We start from the raw sequence: 24,243 nt of genomic DNA, 5'->3' as shown, positions 1-24,243 counted from the left end.
CCAGTATAATAAAGGGTAGAGCTTTGCTACCCTAAAGTCAGATGTTTTTCTTTTAAAATATTTAATGTCTATGGTACTTCATGGGAACCTGTTTTCTAAGTTTACACATCAACCTTATTATAAGTAGATTTTTTAGAAAGTTACTATGTATATCTATGGAGACTTGAAAAAACATCAAAAAAAGAGTGCTAATGAAATTAAAATTTACTACAAGATACCCAAAACACAAAAGAAATTTTATTTGGAAAATGTAACTTATTCTTCAAACTATATCAGAAAATAATAACTAGGTCAAAGCTGAAAGATGAGGCTTAACTCTACATTTGAGGGCATCTTTCAAAGAACACACAAGACTAAGCAACTGCAATGAATATGATTTTATCATTTTTTAACTCTTAATTGTACTCCAGGATTTTGATGCCACTACTGCAATATATTTCTGTGACAATATCTCAACTTCATGGTGGTTTATTCACTGTTTAGGGAAAAAAGTTTTCTTGAGTTGAAGTCTGGCACAAAGACTTTCAGGCTGGAAGTGAATACATTTTTTCATTGTATTATTAAAGGAAAAACAAGCCAACTCTTTTCTAAATTGAAACAGAGTAATAAAAAAGCACTTCCAAAATTCTTTAAAGTGTGAATGAACCTGAGAGAACTCCCTGAGAGATGACAGTGAGTACCTGCAATTTAAACAGAACCTAAAACATGCCCTCTCTTACCCACAGCATCTTTAACTTTCTCGTCCAAGTCTGCTCCTGAACAATGAGAGACAGATTGATTTGGACATATATTTGTTTGCACACTGGTTCTAAGTTCTAAATCAGTGGTGGAAATAAAATATCTGCAGTTGAACCCCCATCTTTTCTTTACATCTTACTTAGTCACTATACCAATTGGATCCAATTTAATGAAAACCAAGACCTTCATTTTTTTTTTTTTTTTGTGAGGACATCTCTCATATTTATTGATCAAATGGTTGTTAACAACAATGAAATTCTGTATAGGGGAGTCAATGCTCAATGCACAATCATTAATCCACCCCAAGCCTAATTTTCGTCAGTCTCCAATCTTCTGAAGCATAACGAACAAGTTCTTACATGGAGAACAAATTCTTACATAGTGAATAAGTTACATGGTGAACAGTACAAGGGCAGTCATCACAGAAACTTTGGGTTTTGCTTATGCATTATGAACTATAAACAGTCAGTTCAAATATGAATAGTCATTTGATTTTTATACTTATTTATATGTGGATACCACATTTCTCTCTTTATTATTACTATTTTTAATAAAATGCTGAAGTGGTAGGTAGATACAAGATAAAGGTAGAAAACATAGTTTAGTGTTGTAAGAGAGCAAATGTAGATGATCAGGTGTGTGCCTGTAGATTATGTGTTAATCCAAGCTAGACCAGGGCAATGAAACATCCACGTATGCAGAAGATTTCTCTCAGAACAGGGGGGTGAGGTTCTAAGCCTCACCTCTGTTGATCCCCAATTTCTCACCTGATGACCCCCCTGCAATTGTGCCTGTCTTAGGTTGTTCCTCCCTTGAGGAATCTTACCCGTCTCTGGCTAACCAGTCATCTTCCGGGGCCATACAGGGAAATGTAAATTTGGTAAGTGAGAGAGAAGCCTTATTGTTTGAAAGGGACCTTCATTTTTAACACCTTTATTAACTCAGTAGTTTTCATCAATCTCTAAAAGTAAAGGTGACAGCACACTGGACATCAGGATACCACCATTAACACTACTTCTACAATTCTGAAGTTCTTTATAATTAAAGCTTGTGTTAATTATTTTCAATGAGGTATAAAGGTGAGCTAAATAAAGCTGCCTACAGGTTATCAAGTAAAGGCTGTGGCCAAGACAGACAAGAAAGAATGACTCAGTGGTACTGATAATTCCCTAGGCAGCCTTCAACTCCATAAGCTCTATGAGAGCGGGGTTTTCATCGGTTCTGTTCCCGGCTGTATCCCACTAGAAGAGTGCCAGGTAGATAATCAATGTGTTGAACCAAATTGATTGAACAGGCTCCTATAGTACTTGATGATAAATAGTGGATGACCACACAGGCACCTGTAGGACTTGACGATAAATAATTCAAGGATAAGAGGGTGAAGAAATGCGACACCTCTCCTTCTTTTTCAGTGAAACACAGGTCCATGAGCAGAACGCTTTAAATAAAAAGAGACTATAATACTCAGAAAAGCAACTCTTTGAAATATCCTAACAAAACGCTTCTGCGGAGCCCTGGCTTGGGACAGGCCCCCCGGGATGGGTCCTTCCCTCCTGGTCACGGAGCACCCAGAAGGCCACTACTTCCCAGGGGGGATGGACTGAATGAAGGCAAAGGCACCAAGTAAACCTTCTCTGGAAAACTTCAAAATTTTAAAGTGTTTGGAGCAAGTAATCAGGAAATTCTTCTAAATTCTAAGAATACAAACTAATACCCTTTGGGCCACAGAAGCATCAACAGATGAAAGGCTGGGTTAATCTAAGTCCACGGTGGTGTATCTGTATACTACTCCCACCGCTGAGACAAAGCTATTTAATGCGAAGGAGTTCTAGGGTCTGAGTCCTTAAAGCTCCATGGAATTTGGCCTTTGGGGTAGTAAAAGTAGTCATTATTAATTAAGTACTTAAACTATGCCAAGGGGAGCAATCCTTCATCAAACTATGAGGTAGGTCTGCTTTTTCCAGATGAGGAAGTTGAGTGTCTGCCAAGTTAAGTAATTTGTCCAAGGCAAAAAGCTCACCACCAGGGTCTATTTAACCTGAAAGACCAAGTACCTAATCATGCTTAGTATTAACGGGAACAAAGGCAGCAGTGTGGGACTGGGGACAGGCTGTGACAGTACAGGCCACGCAGTTCTCGGTCAACACCCAGCACTCCCCTCCCGTGAGCCTCAGGGAAAGCTCCCAGACACGCTGTACGGTGGAGCTGGGCTAGACTACAGGCATTAGCATCCCCTTAGAAGCTTTAAGAGGGAAAGTGAGTCCAAGGTGGGGCCAGAGTTATACTTTTACCAGTTTTAGGAACTGGAATTCTGATTCTGATTTCATTTCTAAAGAGGGCCCTCTGCTTAGCAGTTTGAAAAACACCAGTCCTTTCTAACTCTAGTATTCTGGGGAGCATATTTTGAGTCCAACATTACCTTTTTTTTTCAGTTTTACAAGATTTGGCATATATTTCTCTATTATAAAATTATGGGGGAAAAATTAGCATATAGCCCTATGTTAATACATTTTCACCTTTGGAAACACTTGGACATTTCTAAATGTATCTGGTAAGTCCCTGGTTGGCCCTCACAAACTACAATCATTATAGTATTCCTTAATGTGAGAAAATCCAATTATTTTCTTAAGGATCTACTTTATAAAGGTTTGTCAGAAATTTCTTGTAGTAGAAAAAGATGGCACAACCGCTACACTGAAACCAGTATAGTCGGTTAACTCTTTATGGACTGGTTTTTTTGGTGTGTGTCTGTTTTTTTTTTAACTAATTATTTTATGTCTGAATGGCAAGATGATAATTTGTCCAAAAATGTCTGTGTAGCTCCTGACTTATCTTATAAGCGACTTTGTCATCAAGTGTTGCATATAGGGTGGGACTGAATGAGCAGAGATGGGATTCAATCTGCAGTTCTATTATCCCAGAAATACAGGGTTTCCTGCTATAGGACTGGAAAGCCACATGAGCCATGAAGGGCTAAATAATTTTTATAGTAACTACTCCTACGCTGGTTCAGCTATAAAGATCCCAGACAATGTTCCCAGGCACAGTTTCTCCACAGTTTCGCCACATTTCCACCACTGCTTTTAATTTGGCTTTAAACTAAGTACCTACTTTTTCTACTGTTCTACAAAACAAACTTTGCATGCTGTTGTCATTGTTAATTTCTTAAAAGCAAAGAAAGCTTGGTAAGCAACTATTATTCACTAAGCAAATCACAAAACTATCTCATAATATTAAAAGATCAGCAAATAGTATGGTTATTTTCTAAACAAAGGCACTAATATATGCAGAGTACATTTACTCTTCATTATTAGACTTCTAAACACATCTCAAGGATTGCATTATTTCCCCTTCCCCAAAAACTCATTTTAAAATTTGCCTAATGTTCCTTCATTGGTACCTAAAAGAAACAATGACATCTTTTAATTACAAGTATTAGCCCACATTCTTAAGTATTAGAATAGCTACTATTTCAGCATGTCATTAAGATTATCAAATTCTTCACAGTATCTGATTTTCATCAAAAGTATGCTGAGGACTTTTAGCTCAGAGAATTGCACTGCATGCATGAATATATGTATTAAAGGCTATCTGACTAAACTAAAAGTCATTCTTGCACCTAGTGGCAATGATCCATGGATTACAGATTCCCTCAATACCCAAGCAGGATTATTATGGTTTACTGTGTCTATCATTCCTGGATAACTGAAGTCACTCAAACACTTCAGCTGAAATATTAACGACTTAAAAAGAATCATCAACCCCTCCTTCTCTTAATGACATTAACTCAAAGAAAATTAGAGTTAAAAAACCAATGCCTACCCAAACACACGTTTTAAGTTAAAAATTATGGATAAACTCAGGATGTAATATTCACATTAATTCTAACTGCTATACCACATTTTAGCATGGCTTTAGATTAGATCATGTTTACATGGGCATTAACATTCTGTAAATAAATCAATATAAGTTAAAACACAACCTGAGTCTCTAAGTTCCACATTGATAGAGTAAAGAAAGACTTTAAGGCTAATCACATTAAACATAGCTCTTATTAAGTACAAAGTCTTGAATAATCAATATACAAAGTGATTTCCTATAAAAGTTTGTTTTATTTTGTTTTTAAAAGAAACCCACCTTATGGTGCTAGGGGAAAAAAGGTTTAAATAATTCACTTGACTTGCTGGGCTACCTCTGTATTTACTTGGAAATTATATTTAATAAACACACAGATAAAAAAAGTAGTACTGCATTCACATTGTCTGATAAACTGTGGATACCTAGACTGAGAATGATTCACTAAAGATCTGTTTCGGTCTACACCATCTAGCTCATAATGTCTTTCTGCAATCTCAAGGGGAATCTGGATATTTTCGAAAATACTCTCCATGTGTACATGTATATGCACATGTAGTTGTATACTACAATTGCAGTCTTCAGAAAAAAACAGTTAAAGATGAAAATAGAGCTCAATACTAAAGAACAAATATCACCACCAGATTGCTCCTCATGGCGTATGGGAAAACCCCTTCCTTATTGGACAATTAAAAATCCTCATCCCTTGTCATTGGAAAAGGGGAAAAGCAGGAGGAAATTAACAAAAAAGTTAGATATTAGCTGTGTCATTAATCCATGAACTATAATTATTAGTAGTCAGCTACTCTACACTAGATGCCCATCACACCAGATGCAGAGTTAGTGAACTGCTGTCAACACTATTACGGCAGTTGCTACTGCTACAGAACGATGAGATGCTCGCGCTCCACACCACAAGATACTCCATTACCCTCGAGGAGTCTGTGGGTGAAGACAGCCCCTCGGCCGCATCCTTCTTGATAACCTCCTAACAACACAAAACAAGATGTGGGTGAAAGGTGAGGGGTGAGGCAACCTAGGAGGATGAATGACCGCAATGCAGGACACTGAAACCTGGATGCGATTAGAGTTTTCTTTTGGTGACAATATTTTAAACTTTAAGGAATAGTTAAGCTCTATAGCTTATGCATCCTAATTTATAAAAATATATTAACTGGGAATTTCTTTTTTAAATTGTTAAACTAAGTTGATTATATGGAACACCTAGTATTTTAGGCACAAATGAATTTTGTTTTGCATTAGATTCAATAGTACATTTGAATAATTCCCTTAGTCTGTTAAATTTCTGTCATTAGACTGAAATATTCTTTCAATATATCCTCTAATTTTTATACCATCGGTCAAACACATATATATAGTATATATATACCATATATGTATGTTTTTTAAAAGCTATTAGAAATTAACAGACATAAAGGTTTTATTTTAGATGTTTTGGTAACAAACACTCTATAAGCCAGAAACTCTGGTTGTAAATAATATTTATTAACTGTGGCTTCTAGTCATTTTCCTCTTACTGATATTTACCAGAAATGAAAACAAAATACACTTCATGTTAGTAATAGCTTACGTTTCTTAAAACTATTTATAAAGTAAGTTGCGCTCTTTTACTACAGAAAGGAAATAACCAAACTTCTAAAGCTATCTAGTTTTCTTATTAGATTAATACTGTAGTTACCCTTTTATATACTTACTAGGCCATTGCTCTGATCTCTGGGCAAATTCGTTTTTACTGATGGGCGTGAGATGAGATGGGAACCGCCAGGGCAGTACCGTGGCGTGTAAAGGTAGGGGGCAAAGAATGGCTATGGAGAAAACACGTAACAAAACAAGGGGATAAACAATTACAGAAATCAAAGCATAATGAGACTTACAAACGAAACTAACCAGTAAACTACAACTCCAAGTCTTTAATGTAGACAAAACAAAAGAAAAAATGCCGCATTTATATTCTATACCAGACCCAAACTTAAAGCATATTATTTCAATTTTTACATTGTTGATTTAATAAAGCTTTTTTTTAAGCAACTAGTCTTGCACCTTACAATCTGACAAGAGTTTCTCTTTACATTTAACATTTTTATAGGCTTACCAAATGTCAGTGTTTTTACAAAAAAAAAAAAAGAAATCTACAAATATTAACTCACCATCTCTTTTTAAAAAGCAGAATGGAATCTTCAGAGAATACCATTCTTTACCAAAAAAAATTAGTCTTAAGGAAGACCAAAAAAGGTCTTTTGTGAGACTACCCTACCATGGATTCCAGGAATATTGTTACTCTGAGTTCCTAGAGTTTACCTTGTATCCTATACCCTAGAGTTTACTCTATCTCCAAAATAAACAAGGGTATTTTTTTAATGGGGAATCCATTGTTTAGATGAGATTTATAACTATAACATTCACTTGTAACCAGCTTCATATAAAGGAGATACAAGATTATATGGGCTAAACAATAAGATTAAAACCCACTAAGCTTAATTTCACTGAAGTAACATCTTCCCCTGCCTTTTTTACTTCTGCCATTTTAAGAAAATTCTTTTATTTTTTATTTCAGACTAAAAATATCAAATAACTACAGCAAAAAGTAATTAGACCTAAAAACATGAGAAAACTTTAAATGTCTTAAAAATAATGAAATGCTATTAAAGCATCACATTATTGTTATTCATGTAAAATAGCAAACACCAGGTCTCAGTCTAGACGGTATAGTAATTTTAAAAAATTAACTTCTTGGTCTCAAAACTTCACCTGTCATCTAATGATCAATTGACCAATCTTATGTAAAATTACAGCAGATACCCAGATTGGTAAATAAAACCCTGCATTTCACACTGACACCACACAGTTAGATTTTATAGGATGGAATTCATCATAAAATGCTATTGTTCCACCTTCTCCTTGTACGAGTAAAGGAATGGATTACCATTCTTAGGACCTCTCTTAATGGTGTGCCTAATTATTTACATGGCCAACTTTTTCTAAAAACTGAAAATTTAATTTAAATTCTGGAATTCCTTCCTTGTCACATTAATTCTAAACTTCTCTTTCTTCCTAGCTCTTATGAAGTTTAGGCATTCAGTTGGCTCTTATGCCTACTAACCCCTGTATTTTCTTAAATTAGACTAAAGAGGAACACAACAAAAACAAGAAATGATAATGGATCTTTGAGCACAATTTCAGAAAGCATAATACTAGGGCTCATACTCCACTTTCCTACAGGAAATACTAAGATCATTACAATGAAGACAGCTTGGGACTAATAAACTTGACAGGGTCTGTATACCACTGATCATTAATTGCACTTTCATCTTTTCAGTAGAAAACTATCATATTTATATTAAGTAAACAATTATACATGACTGAAGATGACTTGAAATAAAACTCTAGAAATGGGCTATGGTACTATATTACTTGGCAATAACATCTGAATCTTATGAGCACATTTTCCATTATTCTCTCATATTTAAAAGTATAACATGTATTAATGTAAGTTTACTGAGCTAGTGAAGAAATTTATCATTGTTTTTAATGACAATATAAACTATTATACAAGATATAACAAGTGGGACACTTGTTTGTAACAGAGAAACTGATTCCTTTGAAGCACAGAGTAGTCACTGCTGCCCCTGTAGAGTTCAGTTTCCTATCAAGAAAGTAAATAAAAGCAAAAACTATCTCTAATATTCAGACTCAACTGAGATCAGGAACCCATTAATATTCAAAATTCTTTTAATTCTTAAAAACTCACATATTTTAAATTCAAACTTAACATTTTTCCTATTTTAAAACTATTGTTTCAAAACAATAATGGAACCCATAAGCAGAAAACTTCTGATTCTCCCCAACAAACAATTCTTAAAATTGAAAGATTCTTAGCCCTTCCTTACCCTGTTATAGAATGGGTGCTGGGGTCCTGTCATACCGCTGTAATAGCTGCTATGAGGCTGAGGGGACACGACCCCAGCTCCAAAGGGACCATTGAAGGAGTTGGAAGAAGAGCAGACCGAGGGAGGCTGACTGTAGCCTGAGGGTGGTCTAGGGGGCACTTCATGTAAAGGTAGTGGGGGATATGCAAGTCCTCCAATATTAATCTGGTCTCTTGCAGCACGAACATCTAAAAGATTAAATGATATCTCAGAAGGCAAAAAAAAACATGACTTCAGTAATTAGTCCAATTACCACTTCCCTCTTTAGTTCCCAATAGAAACATTATTTTAGCACTCTTGTCAGGGATTCCAACGGGCTTAAAAGTGGACAGAAATCTTAGTCTATAAACCTAGTGAGAAAAGCCCAACTACTTTGCATAAAAGCTTTTATTACCACCAGCATCTGGATTCTTCTTTTCATTTACCAGAACTATAAATTTTTCTCTTGACTTTTTAAGGTATTTGTGCTATTCTAACAATTCTTATGATTCAGAAAGTGTTACTATTAATAACTCACACTTTTCTAGTATTAACAAATGCAATATTAGCCAAACTGTCAGTGTGCAAACTACATGACTCACCCACCTGTGAATAACAATTCCATAGCTACAAACCGTACCTTTGGCATAAGCCTTACAACAGGCATCTAAGAAAAGAGTATAGGAGTAGTTTAAGGCTGTCCTTTCATAATACCTGGAAAACTCAAAAGTGGGTCAGCAGTGTCAATATCATACAAAAGATGGTGTATTTCAATAAGCCATGTTTGTGCATGCACATGTATGCAGTGCTGCCACAAGAACAACCTTAATGTCACCATCTTCAAGTTCCAGCTCATAAATTTAAGATAACATTTAAAATTTTTGAAAATAGAAAGTTTTTCTTACCCACCTGGACAGAGACCCACCCCCTATTAAGAAAAAAGACTGGTGACAGAAAAATCACAATGGACTGACATCTTAAAGTGGTGACTACATGTTAAAAGGAATCTGATTCCAAAGTTCAATATTTCTTGGTTCTTCATGGTGCCAAGAAAAACTTACATAGTAAGTTAGAAATAGGAAATTTTCTGAGGACTTCAGAGAAGAAAAAAATTAAACTTACACTAATACCCACCTGCGATGATTTCCCGTAGTTTGGGGTCTAGGTTTACAGTGCATGGCAAAAAGGTTTTTACATCTCGAGCCACAAGAACTGGGGTCTTTGAAGACAAAAACACCTCAAAATTTCTTATATCTCCATCTATTTCAAGCAGCGGCTCAACATCTTTAGTTGTTGGAATATTTTTTGATATTCTTCAAACATGAAACAAATGAAAAAGGTCATTAATGTCACTAATAGAAAGGAGATTTCTGCTTAAAACTTAAAAAATGATTTGTAAAAATAAATAATTACAACCTTGATTTAATCTAAAAAGAAACTTTGCATAAAAGAAAAAAGAACAGGTGTTGGGAGATTTAAAATGGTGGTGTGACAGGTGAGACAGAGGCCTCCTCCCAAAACCACATATAATACAAAAATATAATTAATACAACTAATCCTGAAAGAGTAACAGAAAATAAGGTTGTGCCAGACTGCATACACCTGGAGAAAAGAAGAGACCTCACAGAACAGGGTAACGTATCAAAGCCGTGATCCGGCAGGACCCAAGCCCTTCCCCAAACCCAGCTCACCAGTGGGAGGAAGAGAAACGGAGTGGGGGGGCGGTGGAGGCCTGGGACTGCTGAACACCAGCCCAGGAGATCTGCTCTGGGAGCGCCAACCAACATTGCATGGTGCTCTGGAGATCAGTGGGGTTGGAAAGCTAAGACAGGCAGAATACCTAGAGAGACTGAGACTCCAGCTGCTTGTGGAAAACAGGGATCCACACCTGGCTGCTCTGGGACAAAAGAAAGGTGGGCAGTCTGAGAGACTTCCTAACAGCGAGAGGGCTGCTAAAGGGACAAGGACTGCACAGAGCTTGCTGCTCAGGAGAAAGGACAGGAGCTTCAGGCGCTTCACCGCTCTGGCTGGCTACGCAGCTCCAAGGCCCCCCACCATGATACGCACCCTGCGGCGCCTTCCTCCAAGCCAGCCTGCAACAGCTCACAAACTGGCAAGCCCCTCCCTGGCATCTGCCTACGGCAGCTGCAAACAAAAAACATACAGGCTTATACCTGTGTGCTCAGCCCACTGGTTCTGGCAGTGGAGACAGGCAGAGCAGCCGGGAAGCAAGAAACAGCTCTTTCCTCCCTCCAGGCACCAGCGCCACTCCCCAGTGACCCCCAACATCACTCCAGGGGCTGAGCAGCTCCAGAGAGTAGAGCTTCTGGAAACTAAGCCACATACAAATATGAACTGTCAAAGGAACAAGGTTCAAACCAAATCCCACAAACCCAGAAAAAGGACCAAGTGAAACTGAACTCATCAATCTTCATGAAAGAGATTTTAAAATAAAAATCATAAACATGCTCATGGAGGTACAAAAAAATATTCAAGAACTCAGGGAAGAATTTCAGACAGAGATTTAATCATTATGGATTACAGTATCTGAAATGAAACATACAATGGAGGGATTTAAAAGCAGATTAGATATAGTGGAGGAGAAGATAAATGGAATAGAAATTGGAGAACAGGAATAAAAAGAAGCTGAGGCACAGAGAGAGAAAAGGATCTCTAGGAATGAAAGAACATTGAGAGAACTGTGTGACCAATCCAAACGGAACAATATTTGCATTATAGGGGTACCAGAAGAAGGAGAGAGAGAGAAAGGGATAGAAAATGTCTTTGACGAGGTAAGTGCTGAAAACCTCCCCAATCTGGGGAAGGAAATAGTCTCTCAGGCCATGTAAGTGCACAGATCTCCCAAGACAGGGATCCAAGGAAGACAGCACCAAGACATACAATAATTAAATGGCAAAGATCAAGGATAAGGACAGACTAAACATTAAAAGGAGCCAGAGAGAGAAAAAAGATCACATACAAAGGAAAACCCATCAGGCTATCATAAAACTTCCAACAGAAACCTTACAGGCCAGAAGGGAGTGGCATGATATATTTAATGCAATGAAGCAGAAGGGCCTCAAACCAAGAATATTCTACACGGCAAGATTATCATTTGAATTTTGAAGGAGAGATTAAATAATTCCCAGATAAGCAAAAACTGAGAGAATTTAACTCCCACAAATTGTCTCTACAGTGTATTTTGGAGGGACTGCTACAGATGGAAGTGTTCCTAAGGCTAAATACCTGTCACCAGGAGAAATAAAACCACAGTAAAGAAAGTAGAACAATTAATTACTAAGCAGATGCAAAATCAAATCAACTATTCCCAAAGTCAGTCAAGGGACAGACAAAGAGTACAGAATATGATACCTAATATATAAAGAATGGAGGAGGAAGAAAAAGGAGGAAAAAAAAACCCTTTAGACTGTGTTTGTAATGGCATACTAAGTAAGCTAAGTTAGACTGTTAGATAGTAAGGAAGTTACCTTTGAACCTTTGGTAACCACGAATCTAAAGCCTGAAATGGCAGTAAGTACATACCTATCAATAATCACCCTAAATGTAAATGGACTGAATGTACCAATCAAAAGACACAGAGTCACTGAATGGATAAAAAAACAAGACCCATCTATATGCTACCTACAAGAGACTCACTTCAAACCCAAAGACATACACAGACTAAAAGTGAAAGGATGGAAAAAGATATTTCATGCAACTAATAGGGAGAAAAAAGCAGGAGTTGCAGTACTTGTATCAGACAAAATAGACTTCAAAACAAAGTAAGTCACAAGAGGCAAAGGACATTACATAATGATAATGGGGTCAATCCAACAAGAAGATATAACCATTATAAACACCTATGCACCCAAAACAGGAGAACCTACATATGTGAAATAAATACTAACAGAATTAAAAGGGGAAATAGAATGCAATGCATTCATTCTATGAGATTTGAACACACCACTCACCCCAAAGGACTGATCAACCAGACAGAAAATAAGGAAGGAGACAGAGGCACTGAACAACACATTAGAACAGATGGACCTAACAGACATTTACAGAACACTCCACCTAAAAGCAGCAGGATACACATTCTTCTCAAGTGCACATGGAACATTTTCAAGAATAGATTATATACTAGGCCACAAAAAGAGCCTCAGCGAATTCAAAAAGATTGAAATTGTACCAACTAGCTTCTCAGACCACAAAGGTATGAAACTAGAAATATATTATGCAAAGAAAACAAAAAATCCCACAAACACATGAAGGCTTAACAACATGCTACTCAATAACCAATGGATCAATGACCAAATAAAAACAGAGATCAAGCAACATATGGAGACAAATGACAACAATAATTCAACACTGCAAAATCTCTGAGACGCAGTGAAGGCCTTGCTAAGAGGGAAGTATACTGCAATACAGGCCTACTTCAGGGAAGAAGAACAATCCCATTTGAACAGTCAAACTTACAATTAATGAAACTAGAAAAAGAACAAATACGGCCCAAAGTCAGTAGAAGGAGGGACGTAATAAAGATTAGAGCAGAAACAAATAAAATCTAGAAGAATCAAACAATAGAATCAATGAAAGCAGGAGCTGGTTCTTTGAGAAAATAAACAAAAAAGATAAACCCCTAGCTAGACATATCAAGAAAAAGAGAGAATCTACACAAATAAATAGAATCAGAAATAAGAAAGAAAAAACACTACAGACACCACAGAAATACAAAGAATTAGTAGACAATACTACGAAAAATTATATGCTAGCAAACTGGATAACCTATAAGAAATGGACAACTTTCTGGAGAAATACAACCTTCCAAGGCTGACCCAGAAAGAAACAGAAAATCTGAACAGACCAATTACCAGCAACAAAATTGAACTGGTAATCAAAAAATGACCTAAGAAAAAATCCCTGGACTAGATGATTCACCGCTGACTTTTATCAAACATTTAGTGAAGACATAATACCCATCCTCCTTAAAGTTTTCCAAAAAGTAAAAGAGAAGGGAATACTTCCAAACTCATTCTATGAGGCCAGCATCACCCTAATACCAAAACCAGGCAAAGACACCACAAAAAAGGAAAATTACAGACCAACATCTCTGATGAACATAGATGCAAAAATACTCAACAAAATATTAGCAACCAAATTAAAAACTACATCAAAAAGATCATCTATTATGATCAAGTAGGATTTATTCCAGGGATGCAAGGATGGTACAATATTTAAAAATCCACTAACATCATCTATCACATCAACAAGAAGGACAGAAACCACATCATCATTTCCATAGATGCTGAAAAAGCATTCAACAAAATTCAACATTCATTCATGATGAAAACTCTCTAGAAAATGTGTATAAAGGGCAAATACCTCAACATAATAAAGGTCATATATAACAAACCCACAGCCAACATCATATTTAACAGCGAGAAGCTGAAAGCTTTTCCTTTAAGATTGGGAACAAGACAAGGATGCCCACTCTCCCCACTTTTATTCAACATAGTTCTGGAGGTCCTAGCCATGGCAATCAGACAACACAAAGAAATAAAAGGCATCCACATTGACAAGGAAGAAGTCAAACTGTCCCTGTTTGCAGATGACATGATATCAAACATAAAAAACTCTACAGAATCCACTCCAAAACTACCAGATCTAATATCTGAATTCAGCAAAGTTGCAGGATACAAAATTAATACACAGAAATTTGTGGCATTCCTATACACTAATGATGAACTAGCAGAAAGAGAAATCAGGAAAACAATTCCATTCACAATTGCATCAAAAAGAATAAAATACCTAGGAATAAACCTAACCAAGGAAGTGAAAGATTTCTACTCTGAAAACTACAACATTCATGAGAGAAATCAAATAAGTTATCAATAAATGGAAATACATCCCGTGGTCATGGATAGGAAGAATTAATATTGTCAAAATGGCGATCCTGCCTAAAGCAATCTACAGATTCAATGCAATTCCTATCAAAATACCAACAGCATTCTTCAATGAACTAGAGCAAATGGTGCTAAAATTCACATAGAACCACAAAAGACCCCAAATAGCCAAAGCAATCCTGAGAAGAAAAAATAAAGCGGAGGAATTATGCTCCCTGACTTCAAGCTCTACTACAAAGCCACAGTAATCAAGACAATTTGGTACTGGCACAAGAACAGACCAATAGACCAATGGAACAGACTAGAGAGCCCAGGTATAAACCCAACCATATATGGTCAATTAATATATGATAAAGGAGCCATGAACATACAATGGGGAAATGACAGCCTCTTCAACAACTGGTGTTGGCAAAACTGGACAGGTACATCCAAGAGAATGAAACTGGATTATTGTTTAACCCCATACACAAAAAGTAAATTTGAAATGGATCAAAGACCTGAATATAAGTAATGAAGCCATAAAATTCTTAGAAGACAACATAGGCAAAAATCTCCTGAATATAAACACAACCAACTTTTTCCTGAACGCATTTCCTTGACAAGGGAAGCAAAAGCAAAAATGAAGAAATAGGACTACATCAAGCTAAAAAGTTTCTGTACAGCAAAGGACACCATCAGCAAAACAAAAAGGCATCCTACAGTATGGGAGAATATATTTATAAACTACATACCTGACAAGGAGTTAACTTCCAAAATATATAAAGAACCCACACACCTCAACAACCAAAAAGCAAATAACCTGATTAAAAACTGGGTGGAGTGTATGAACAGACAATTCTCCAAAGAAGAAATTCACATGGCCAACAGGCACAAAAGATGCTCTACATCGCTAATTATCAGGGAAATGCAAATTAAAACCACAGTGAACTATCACCTCACACCAGTTAGGATGGCCAGCATAGAAAAGACTAAGAACAACAAATGCTGGCGAGGATGCGGAGAAAGAGGAAGCCTCCTACACTGCTGGTGGGCATGTAAACTAGTTCAACCTTTATGGAAAGCAATATGGAGGTTCCTCAAAAAACTAAAAACAGAAATACCATTTGAACCAGGAATTCCACTTCTAGGAGTTTACCCAAAGAATACAAGTTCTCAGATTCAAAAAGACATATGCACCCCTGTGTTTATTGCAGCACTATTTACAATAGCCAAGATATGGAAGCAACCTAAGTGTCCATCAGCAGATGAATGGATGGAGAAGATGTAGTATATATACACAATGGAATACTATTCAGCCATAAGAAAGAAACAAATCCTACCATTTGCAACAACATGGATGGAGCTGGAGGCTATTATGCTCAGTGAAATAAGCCAGGCAGAGAAAGACAAGCACCAAATGATTTCCCTCATTTGTGGAGTATAACAATGAAGCAAAACTGAAGGAACAAAAACAGCAGCAGGCTCACAAACTCCAAGGGACTAGTGATTACCAAAGGGTAAGGGTGGGGGAGGGAAGGAGAAGGGGATTAAGGGGAGTTATGATTAGTACACATGGTGTGGGGGGGATCATGGAGAAGACTGTATAGCAGAGAGAAGACAAGTAGTGACTCTGTGGCATCTTACTATACTGATGGACAGTGACTGCAATGGGGTATACAGTGGGGAGAACTCGAGAATATGGGTAAATGTAGTAACCACATTGTTTTTCACGTGAAACCTTCATAAGGGTGTATATTAATAATACCTTAATAAAAACAAGAACAAAGAAAATTGGTATAATTACAAAATTACTTAGGTAACAAGTGTGTGGTCACAATTACATGCCTTTGGCTAAATAAATGCAGGACTTAGGCTGGGAAATAGAGGAAAGAAAGTAACATACACACCAGGCATGTCACATGTCACTGATACCACTCAGTGAAGATGAAAGGAGTTATTTTGTACAGTGGGCCTCAGACAATTAAACAGCTTGCCTAAGTCACATGACTGGCTCTAAAACCCATGTTTATAATAGAATACCATGGTTCTTGCCTTTGCAAAGAGAAATAAAACAGTAAATTTTTACATCAATTACATAAACTAGAGAAAAGTTAACTCAGTTTTTCCCTTTACAAAAAAAGGTTTTATTTTCTATTACTTTTACTGCTTAAACCCAATACCTGGCTAGTCGCCAAATATTAAAATCCATCTAAGGGGAAAATACAGGGAACAAAATCAGAAAACAAGAAAAAAAACAGGTGTTGGTGAGAAAAGAAGGATAATGGTTTTGTCTCAAATTCATTCCTAAAATGAATTTCAGGAAGCCCCTTGTATAGACTCAAGTGTGCATGCACAAAATAGAATAGCCCTCTGAACAGGAATTACTTCTTAATAAATTTAAATGGCACTCAAATTTATTATTAAATATATTTAAAGTGAAATGGAAACTTGGAGAACAATTGCACAGAACCATTTGCGGGAGTGGCCAAAATTTCAGAGCTTCAATAGTTTCAAAGGTACTTCATCCATTTCAAGAGTTTAATGTAAAATGCAACGAGAAGCTAGAAAGATTTAGATAAAAACACACAGCTGACAAGTCACATGAAACATATTAACTGAATTTTAATGCCAACTCTGCTTAGACGTGAATGTGAAGTGTTCTCAATATGATGAACAATACTGCTGTTCACAAGCCAGCAGTCTATGGCTGGTTCCCAGATTGAAGTCTCTACTTTAACCTTTTGAGCTCAATACATTAAACTCTTCTACTGAAAGAGATATTTATGTAAATTATAATCTTTTGGCAGTGGGCCACCAAAATCATATGTGCTTTTATTTTTCAGATATTTTTCCAAAGGTTAGTATTTAAAGAATTTAAGTAACTTCACTTTTCAATTAAGAGTGAATTTAAATTTCCAGTATTATGAATCATGTGAATTCAAGTTGCCAGCAGTTAAATGGCCCACAGAAAGCATTATAAAACCTGAGGCATCAATGAGCTCCTAGTAAGTTTAAATGCAATTTCTTTCTATGCTACCAATCTAGGAGTATTTGTTAATGCCAACACCAATGTAAGTTAAAAGCATTTTGATTATAAATGACAGTGGTTTATAGAAAGTCCATATTAATTTCTTGGCAGAAACTACATAAACCATATATCACTGCCATTCAAAATGAGGTTTTAAATTACATGGAAAAAATTTCTATTTTAAATCAAAATATAAACAGTTCTAAAAGTATAATTTATGAAGAAGGCATTATTTACCATCCTTTATCTAAAAGCTTGATTAATGTCCTAAAGTATTTAATCTTAAGAGGTTAAAAATACATTTCCTTTAAAAATTTAAACCTGGAAAACTCTTAACTGTCTCAGAATTCTACTACCTTGAAACAAATACAATTTCTAGTAGACTATCAAATACTTTGTACCAATGAGTGCTCTTTTACTAAACACCTATGCACACAGCACTTCTGACATTCTGGGAGGTGGGTGGAACACACAGACAGAAAACAGCCACTCAGCTTTGTAGCCAGAGGGTCAGAAATGAAAGATAAAATGAAATACCTTGTTAAACCCACTACTACCTGTGACAGACAACCAAGAACTTTTCACACATAGAAGCTAACTGTGCTCCCCGTCTTTCTTAGCCCAGTAAATTCCTACTCATCTTTTGTCTCCAGGCTCAGTCCGTTCTTCAGGGACATCTTCCCAAAACTAGGCCATACTCCTCCACTACAAGCCTTCACAGCACACATGCTCTCTTGCATACCACATAATCACAATTGGAATTTTATAGTATTCATTAGTGGAATTATTTATATCTCTCTCCACCTCTAGACTGTAGATTCCATTAAAGCTGGGAACAAATTTGATTTTGTTCACCACTGTGTTTCCACTGCCCAGCATAGAATACTGGCACATCATTTTTGCTTAATAAGTATTTGTAGAATGAATATAAACTACACAAAAAGTATTGTTGCCAAAGAACTCTATTCTCTAAAAATAATTTTCACTTTAATTACCCTGATAATGAAAAAAAACCTGTGCTTGGGAAAAAAACCGGTTGACCCATTTTGAGTTATTTTTGTGTATGGTGTGCTATAGGGGTCAAACTTCCTTTCTTCCATATGTGGAAATTCAGCTATCGCAGCACCATTCATTGACAGGACTATTCCCTCCCCCATTGAATGGGCTTGACACTTGCATATGAGTTTACTTCTGGACTCTCAATTCTAGTCCACTGGTCTATATGTTTATCCTTAAGCCAGTGCCACACTGTTTCGATTACTGAAACTTTGTGATAAACTTTGAAATCAAGAATTGTTGAGTCCTCCAACTTTATTCATCATTTTCCAGATTGTTTTGACTATTTCAGGTCCCTTGCAATTCCATATGAATTTCAGGATCAGGTTTCTGTTTCTGGATTTTAAAAAAAAAGGCCCTGGAATTTCACAGGGATTCCTTTAACTTTGGATAATACTGACATCTTGATATTTAGTCTTCCTATTTGATAAAAATAGGCTCTCTCTCCATTTACTTAGATCTTCTTTGATTCAGCAATGTTCTGGGTTTTCAGTGTACAAGTCTTTAACCTCACTGGTTAAATTTATTTTTAATAAATTAAAATACTTTTTTTTAGATGATATAGTAAATAGAATTGCTTGCTTAATTTCCTTTCCAATTGTTCATTGCAAGTATACAGAAACACAACTGATTTTTTTGTGTTGATCTGTACCCTGCAGTTCTGTTGCATCTGTTTATTAGCTCTAGAAGCTTTCTTGTGGATTCTTTGGGTTCCTCTACATAAGGATCATGTCACTTAAAATTAGAGAGAGTTTCACTACTTCTTTTCCGATTTGGGGCTTTTTACTTCTGTTTCTAGTGTAAGCACTGGCTAGAACAACCAGTATGTCAAAAAGCAGTTGTGAAAGTAGTTGTCTTAGACAACTTGGGATGCTCTAACAGGATACCATAGACTAGGTGACTTAACCAACACTTATTTCCCACAGTTCTTGGAGTCTGGAAGTCTGAGATTACGATGTTAGGATGTTCAGGTTCTGTTGAGAGTCCCCTCCCTGGTTTACAGCTAACTCTCTGATCCTTCTTACAAGGACATTAATCCCGTTCATGAGGACTCACCTCTCATGCATGACCTCATCTAAACCTACTTACCTTCCAAAGGCCCTACCTCCAAATATCATCACACTGGGGAAAACAGGACTTCAACATATGAATTTTGAGGAGGCACATTCATCCACTGTCAGGGGCATCCTTATTTTGTTTCTGTCTTAGGGGGGGAAACTTGCAGTCTTTCACCATTGAGAATGATGTTAGCTGTGGGTTTTTCATAAATGCCCTTTATCATGTGAGTAGCCTCCTTCTATTCCTAGTTTTCTGAGAATATTTATCATGAAAGATTGCTGGATTTTGTCAACTGCCTTTTCTGTATCCACTGAATATTCTCTTATAATCCTTTTATTTCTGTAAGGTTGGTGGTAATATTCCCACTTTCTGGTATCAGTTATTTGTGTTTTCTTTTTTCTTTTTCAGTCTAGCAAAAGGTTTGTCCATTTTTTTTTATCTTTTCAAAGAAATAACTTGTGGTTTCCTCAATTCTCACTACTGTTACCCTATCCCTTACTTTATCTCAGCTCTAATCTTTATTATTTCATTCCTTCTGCTAGCTTTGAAATTTTTTTAATTTGCTCTTCTTTTTCTAGTTCCTCAAGTGTAAAGTTTAATATAGGCACTTACCACTATAAATTTCCCTCTGAGCACTGCCTTTGCTGCATCCCATAAGTTTTCATCACCCCTGTGGTTCTTATAAGTACAATACATTGATAACAATTCCATGAGGCACCTTTCATTATTATGCTGAAAAGACATTAGCCTAGGGTCAAAAAATAGGCACTTTCCTTACTATAACTAATTAATTATTTAGTAATAAAAGCTAAAAGTCCATATGCAAAAGGCTGTGTTTAGTGCAGAAAAAAACTCAATGGAGCAAAAACATTTGTTAGAAGGAAAAACAAAGAAGCATATGCATGTGACGGTCAGAGCTGATTCTCAAGACAACAGTGTGCAGTGTCAGGTATTTTCATTAATACTTACTTTGCAAAGCCTATAAAAATAGTGTTTTATTTCATAGGCATCCTATTCAATAACTACACTAGGAAACAACAAAGCACTTACACATGCAGCACACTGAATATGTAATCATGCCAAACCTTCAGGTTTGTTTGTTTGTTTCTGGTTTCAACTAGTCAATGTGACTGACTTACATGTTTGAGGATGTTCTAATTAGGGCTATAGAATGCAAACCATAAAAGAACTTGCCTAAGTTGCCCTTGAAATCATTGGCAGAGCTAAACAATGCTATTCTTTTACTTAATAGAAGAGCTTACTTTACATTAAGAAAAAAAAAAAATTTCCTGAGGGTATTCTATTTGGCCAATTATTAGGGCCCAAGACTATTTTTTATGCTAATGGAAGAAACATGTAGCTATGTAATTTAAAGGATAAAAATGTGTTCAATATGCAAAATTAGTAGACTATCATTAGACACACAATTTGTGTATCTGCAGCTGGGCTTCAGTTAGGCTTAACCTGGACAGCCCCAGATCTGATCTCAGGGGCAGAGATACCATTACAGCAAGCACCTCACAGGACACAGCTCCCCCTTTTCCCAGTCATGTTCACATTTCTGGGCTGTCAGTCAGTGCTGCTGGCAATATCTTGTTCCTATGTTTCAGCTGTTCTTGCTTCTTTTTTTGAGCATGAATAACAAATATGATCAGAAACTGAAAGACACACTATGGCTAGAAATAATAGAAGGAAAATTTTATGACTATAAAAATCTTCTTCTTTGTAAGTTAAAAAAGCACTGAATTATTATGACAAAAACGCATTTACACTCAAAAAGAAATGATGCTTAATGAGTCTCCAATGATGATTCAATTTGTCAGTATGTTCAACTGACAAGAAAATTTAGTATATCCAATTCGGGAGGAAAATAAATCTCCCTTTGAAGCTATTATATAAACTTACTACATATTTACATGTGAGATGCATTCCATTAAAGGCAATGGTTTCTAGGAATACAAAGCCCGCATTGCAACTTCAAATGCAACTTAGCGGTACTCCGAAACAAAACAACAGAGTATTCACTACAAAAACTCCTCTTAAATCCAGACTTCCCTTTAACTCAGATAATTTAAGAATAAGGCTAGGAAGTTTGATAATCAAAACTAAAAGCAATGAGATTAATTTTTTTAAAGGTGTAAGAAATGTATTTAAAGGCTGGGTCACTTGTGAACTTTGTGTGATTTGGGACAAGTCACTTAACCTCTCCAGCCTCCAGCTTCCTTATTTCAAAGAGGCTGACACAGATTTCTAAGATCCTACCTATGGCCCTGCAGATGTGTCCCCACCACATGGGAGATGCTCTTTGTCTTGAAGCAATGAGGGAAATCCCTGGCCCACGCAGACATCCCTTCCATGTTCAAGCTCCTTTGGCTTTTGCTATAAAAATGAAACATCTGAGGAATAACTTTAAGCTGCAAATTTGGTTAACTACAGAGATGAGAAAGGAGCAACCAACAGGGAGGGTAAAATATGAAAGCTGAAGGAAGCATCTGCTTAGGCTCAGCCATAATACTGACAAGGCACTGTCTGCATTCATATGTGTTATGTACAATGTTCTGACTAAGGTATCCCTTTTCTTATATAAAACCTAATAGGCAAATTACATTTTAAAGTTATAAAGAGTTGAGAGGGAAATAAAGAATGAGTATTTGTCAAATACCTACTGCCTGCTGCTCCCTGAGCCAGGTGTTTTATCTAGTTTATCTATTTGCTATCTCCCAACATCCCATGAGTTATTATTTCAATTTTTAAAATAAGGAAATCGAGGCTCAGAGAGGTTAAGCAACTGGCCTGACATCATCTCATAGATAAGTGGCAGAGTTGGACCCTGGGTCTGCCTGATTCAAAAGACTGTTATCTTGTTCCCTACACTGTTTCAAACTAGGTGCCACAGACATGGTTCAAAATTCTTAAATTAATGATTAACACTTTTTAAGGTCCTTAAAAATATAATAAAATGGAATGCTGTTATATATTAAATTTTAACACACTGAAGACCAACATAAAAGCCTATGTTACTAGGTCATCCTCATTTTGTGTTTCAGTTTTCTTGCAAACTTTGAAATAGAGTTCTTCCTCACTTAATGTACATACTTAAATTCATTTTTTAAAACCTAGCACTTTTCAGTTACAAAATTACACAAGCTACTACTCCACCCCATGTGCCCGAGTACAAAGTATAATAACCAGTTAGAAAATCAACGACAATTCATGACAAGATCCGGGTAACAACCTAGCAGTATCCAACACTTAAACTAATCATAAGAAATATGCTTTTCTAGGAATTTACCTGAAGAAAACAAAATCCCTGATTTGAAAAGATACATTCACCCCTTTGTTTACTGATGCACTATTTACAATAGCCAAGATATTGAGGCAACCAGTGACCATCAGCAGATGAGTGGATCAAGAAGACGTGCTACACGGGGAAGGCAGTAGAGCACAGAGAAGACAAGTAGTGACTCTATAGCATCTTACTACGCTGATGGACAGTGACTGCAATGAGGTATGTGGTGGGAACTTGATAATGGGGGGAATCTAGTAACCACAATGTTGCTCATGTGAGTGTATATAAATGATACCAAAAAAAAAAAGAAGACGTGCTAGACAGACAGATTATTCACCCATAAAAATGAAAGAAATCCAGGCTTTGCAACAACATATATGGATCTAGAAGGTATTATACTAAGTGAAATAAGCCAGGCAGAGAAAGACAAATACCATATGGTTTTACTTATTTCTGTAATCTAAAAACAAAACAAAATGAACAAAACAACAGGGGACTCAGAGACATTGAGAAGTAACTGGTGGTTACCATGTGGGTGACGTGGGTAGGTGGGTGGGGAAGGTGAGGAAGATAAAGGGGCACAGAAATACTCAATCATAATATAAGTTGGTCACAGGGATAAAAGTGCAGCATGGAAACTATAGCCCATGATTTTGTAACATCTTTCTATGTTGACAGTTAATTGCACTAGTTGGAGTATAAGGATTTAGTAATTTAGTAATGTATGTAACTGTTGAACCACTGTGTTGCACACTTGAAACCAATATAATATTGTGTATCAACTACACTTCAATTAAAAGAAAAAAGAAATGTGAGCAACTGTGAGGTAATATTGGTGATTCATCTATGGATCAAAATTTCCAATTACCTTCTTTCAACTTTCTGAATCAGATTAATTGAAGACATCCTGCCACTACAAAGCAAGTTTGAAAATTGATAACATGTATCTATTTAGGGTTTAGAATTTTCTTTATATTATATTACCAAAATTAAGTAGATAAGTAGATGTTTAAACCATGTAGAACTGTAACAATTAACCATATGCTTCATTTTTAATATTCTTCATAATAGCTCATTTTTCTTACTAACTGGAGTTATTAGAAAATGTTAGAATTTGAATCAATTAATTCATATTCATTCTGCTTTATTTATTGGATTCTGCATAAGATTTATTTTTTATTTTTGTTTTTTTAATACCTTTTTTTTGGTATCATTAATATACACTTACATGAACAACACTGTGGTTACTAGATTCCCCCCATTATCAAGTACACACCATATACCCCATTACAGTCACTGTCCATCAGTGTAGTAAGATGCTACAGAATCACTACCTGTCTTCTCTGTGCTACACTGCCTTCCCCATGCTCCCCCCAATACATTACGTGTGTTAATCATAATGTCCCTTTT

The 24,243-nt window shown here is 36.3% G+C and overlaps 1 protein-coding gene across 9 annotated transcripts in view; it reads right to left on the bottom strand.

Moving 5' to 3' along the window:
* KIDINS220 (kinase D interacting substrate 220) overlaps positions 1 to 24,243 on the bottom strand; it is a 120,944-nt gene that overhangs the window by 14,378 nt on the left and 82,323 nt on the right. For 3 of the 9 annotated variants that reach the window (XM_057497473.1, XM_036881862.2, XM_036881863.2), the window contains exons 23-26: positions 9,654 to 9,832; positions 8,502 to 8,728; positions 6,309 to 6,419; positions 5,525 to 5,581 (exon numbers count right to left, since the gene is read on the bottom strand). In XM_057497473.1, the coding sequence (XP_057353456.1) occupies positions 5,525 to 5,581; positions 6,309 to 6,419; positions 8,502 to 8,728; positions 9,654 to 9,832 (574 nt within the window). Of the gene's footprint in view, positions 1 to 719; positions 756 to 5,524; positions 5,582 to 6,308; positions 6,420 to 8,501; positions 8,729 to 9,653; positions 9,833 to 24,243 lie in introns of all 9 variants that reach the window. The other 6 variants (XM_057497471.1, XM_057497472.1, XM_036881865.2 and 3 more) reach the window with 3 other exon arrangements.

The sequence above is a fragment of the Manis pentadactyla genome, chromosome 2 (assembly GCF_030020395.1).
Source record: "Manis pentadactyla isolate mManPen7 chromosome 2, mManPen7.hap1, whole genome shotgun sequence".
Taxonomy (NCBI): domain Eukaryota; kingdom Metazoa; phylum Chordata; class Mammalia; order Pholidota; family Manidae; genus Manis; species Manis pentadactyla.
This window is presented reverse-complemented; position numbering and strand designations above follow the sequence as displayed.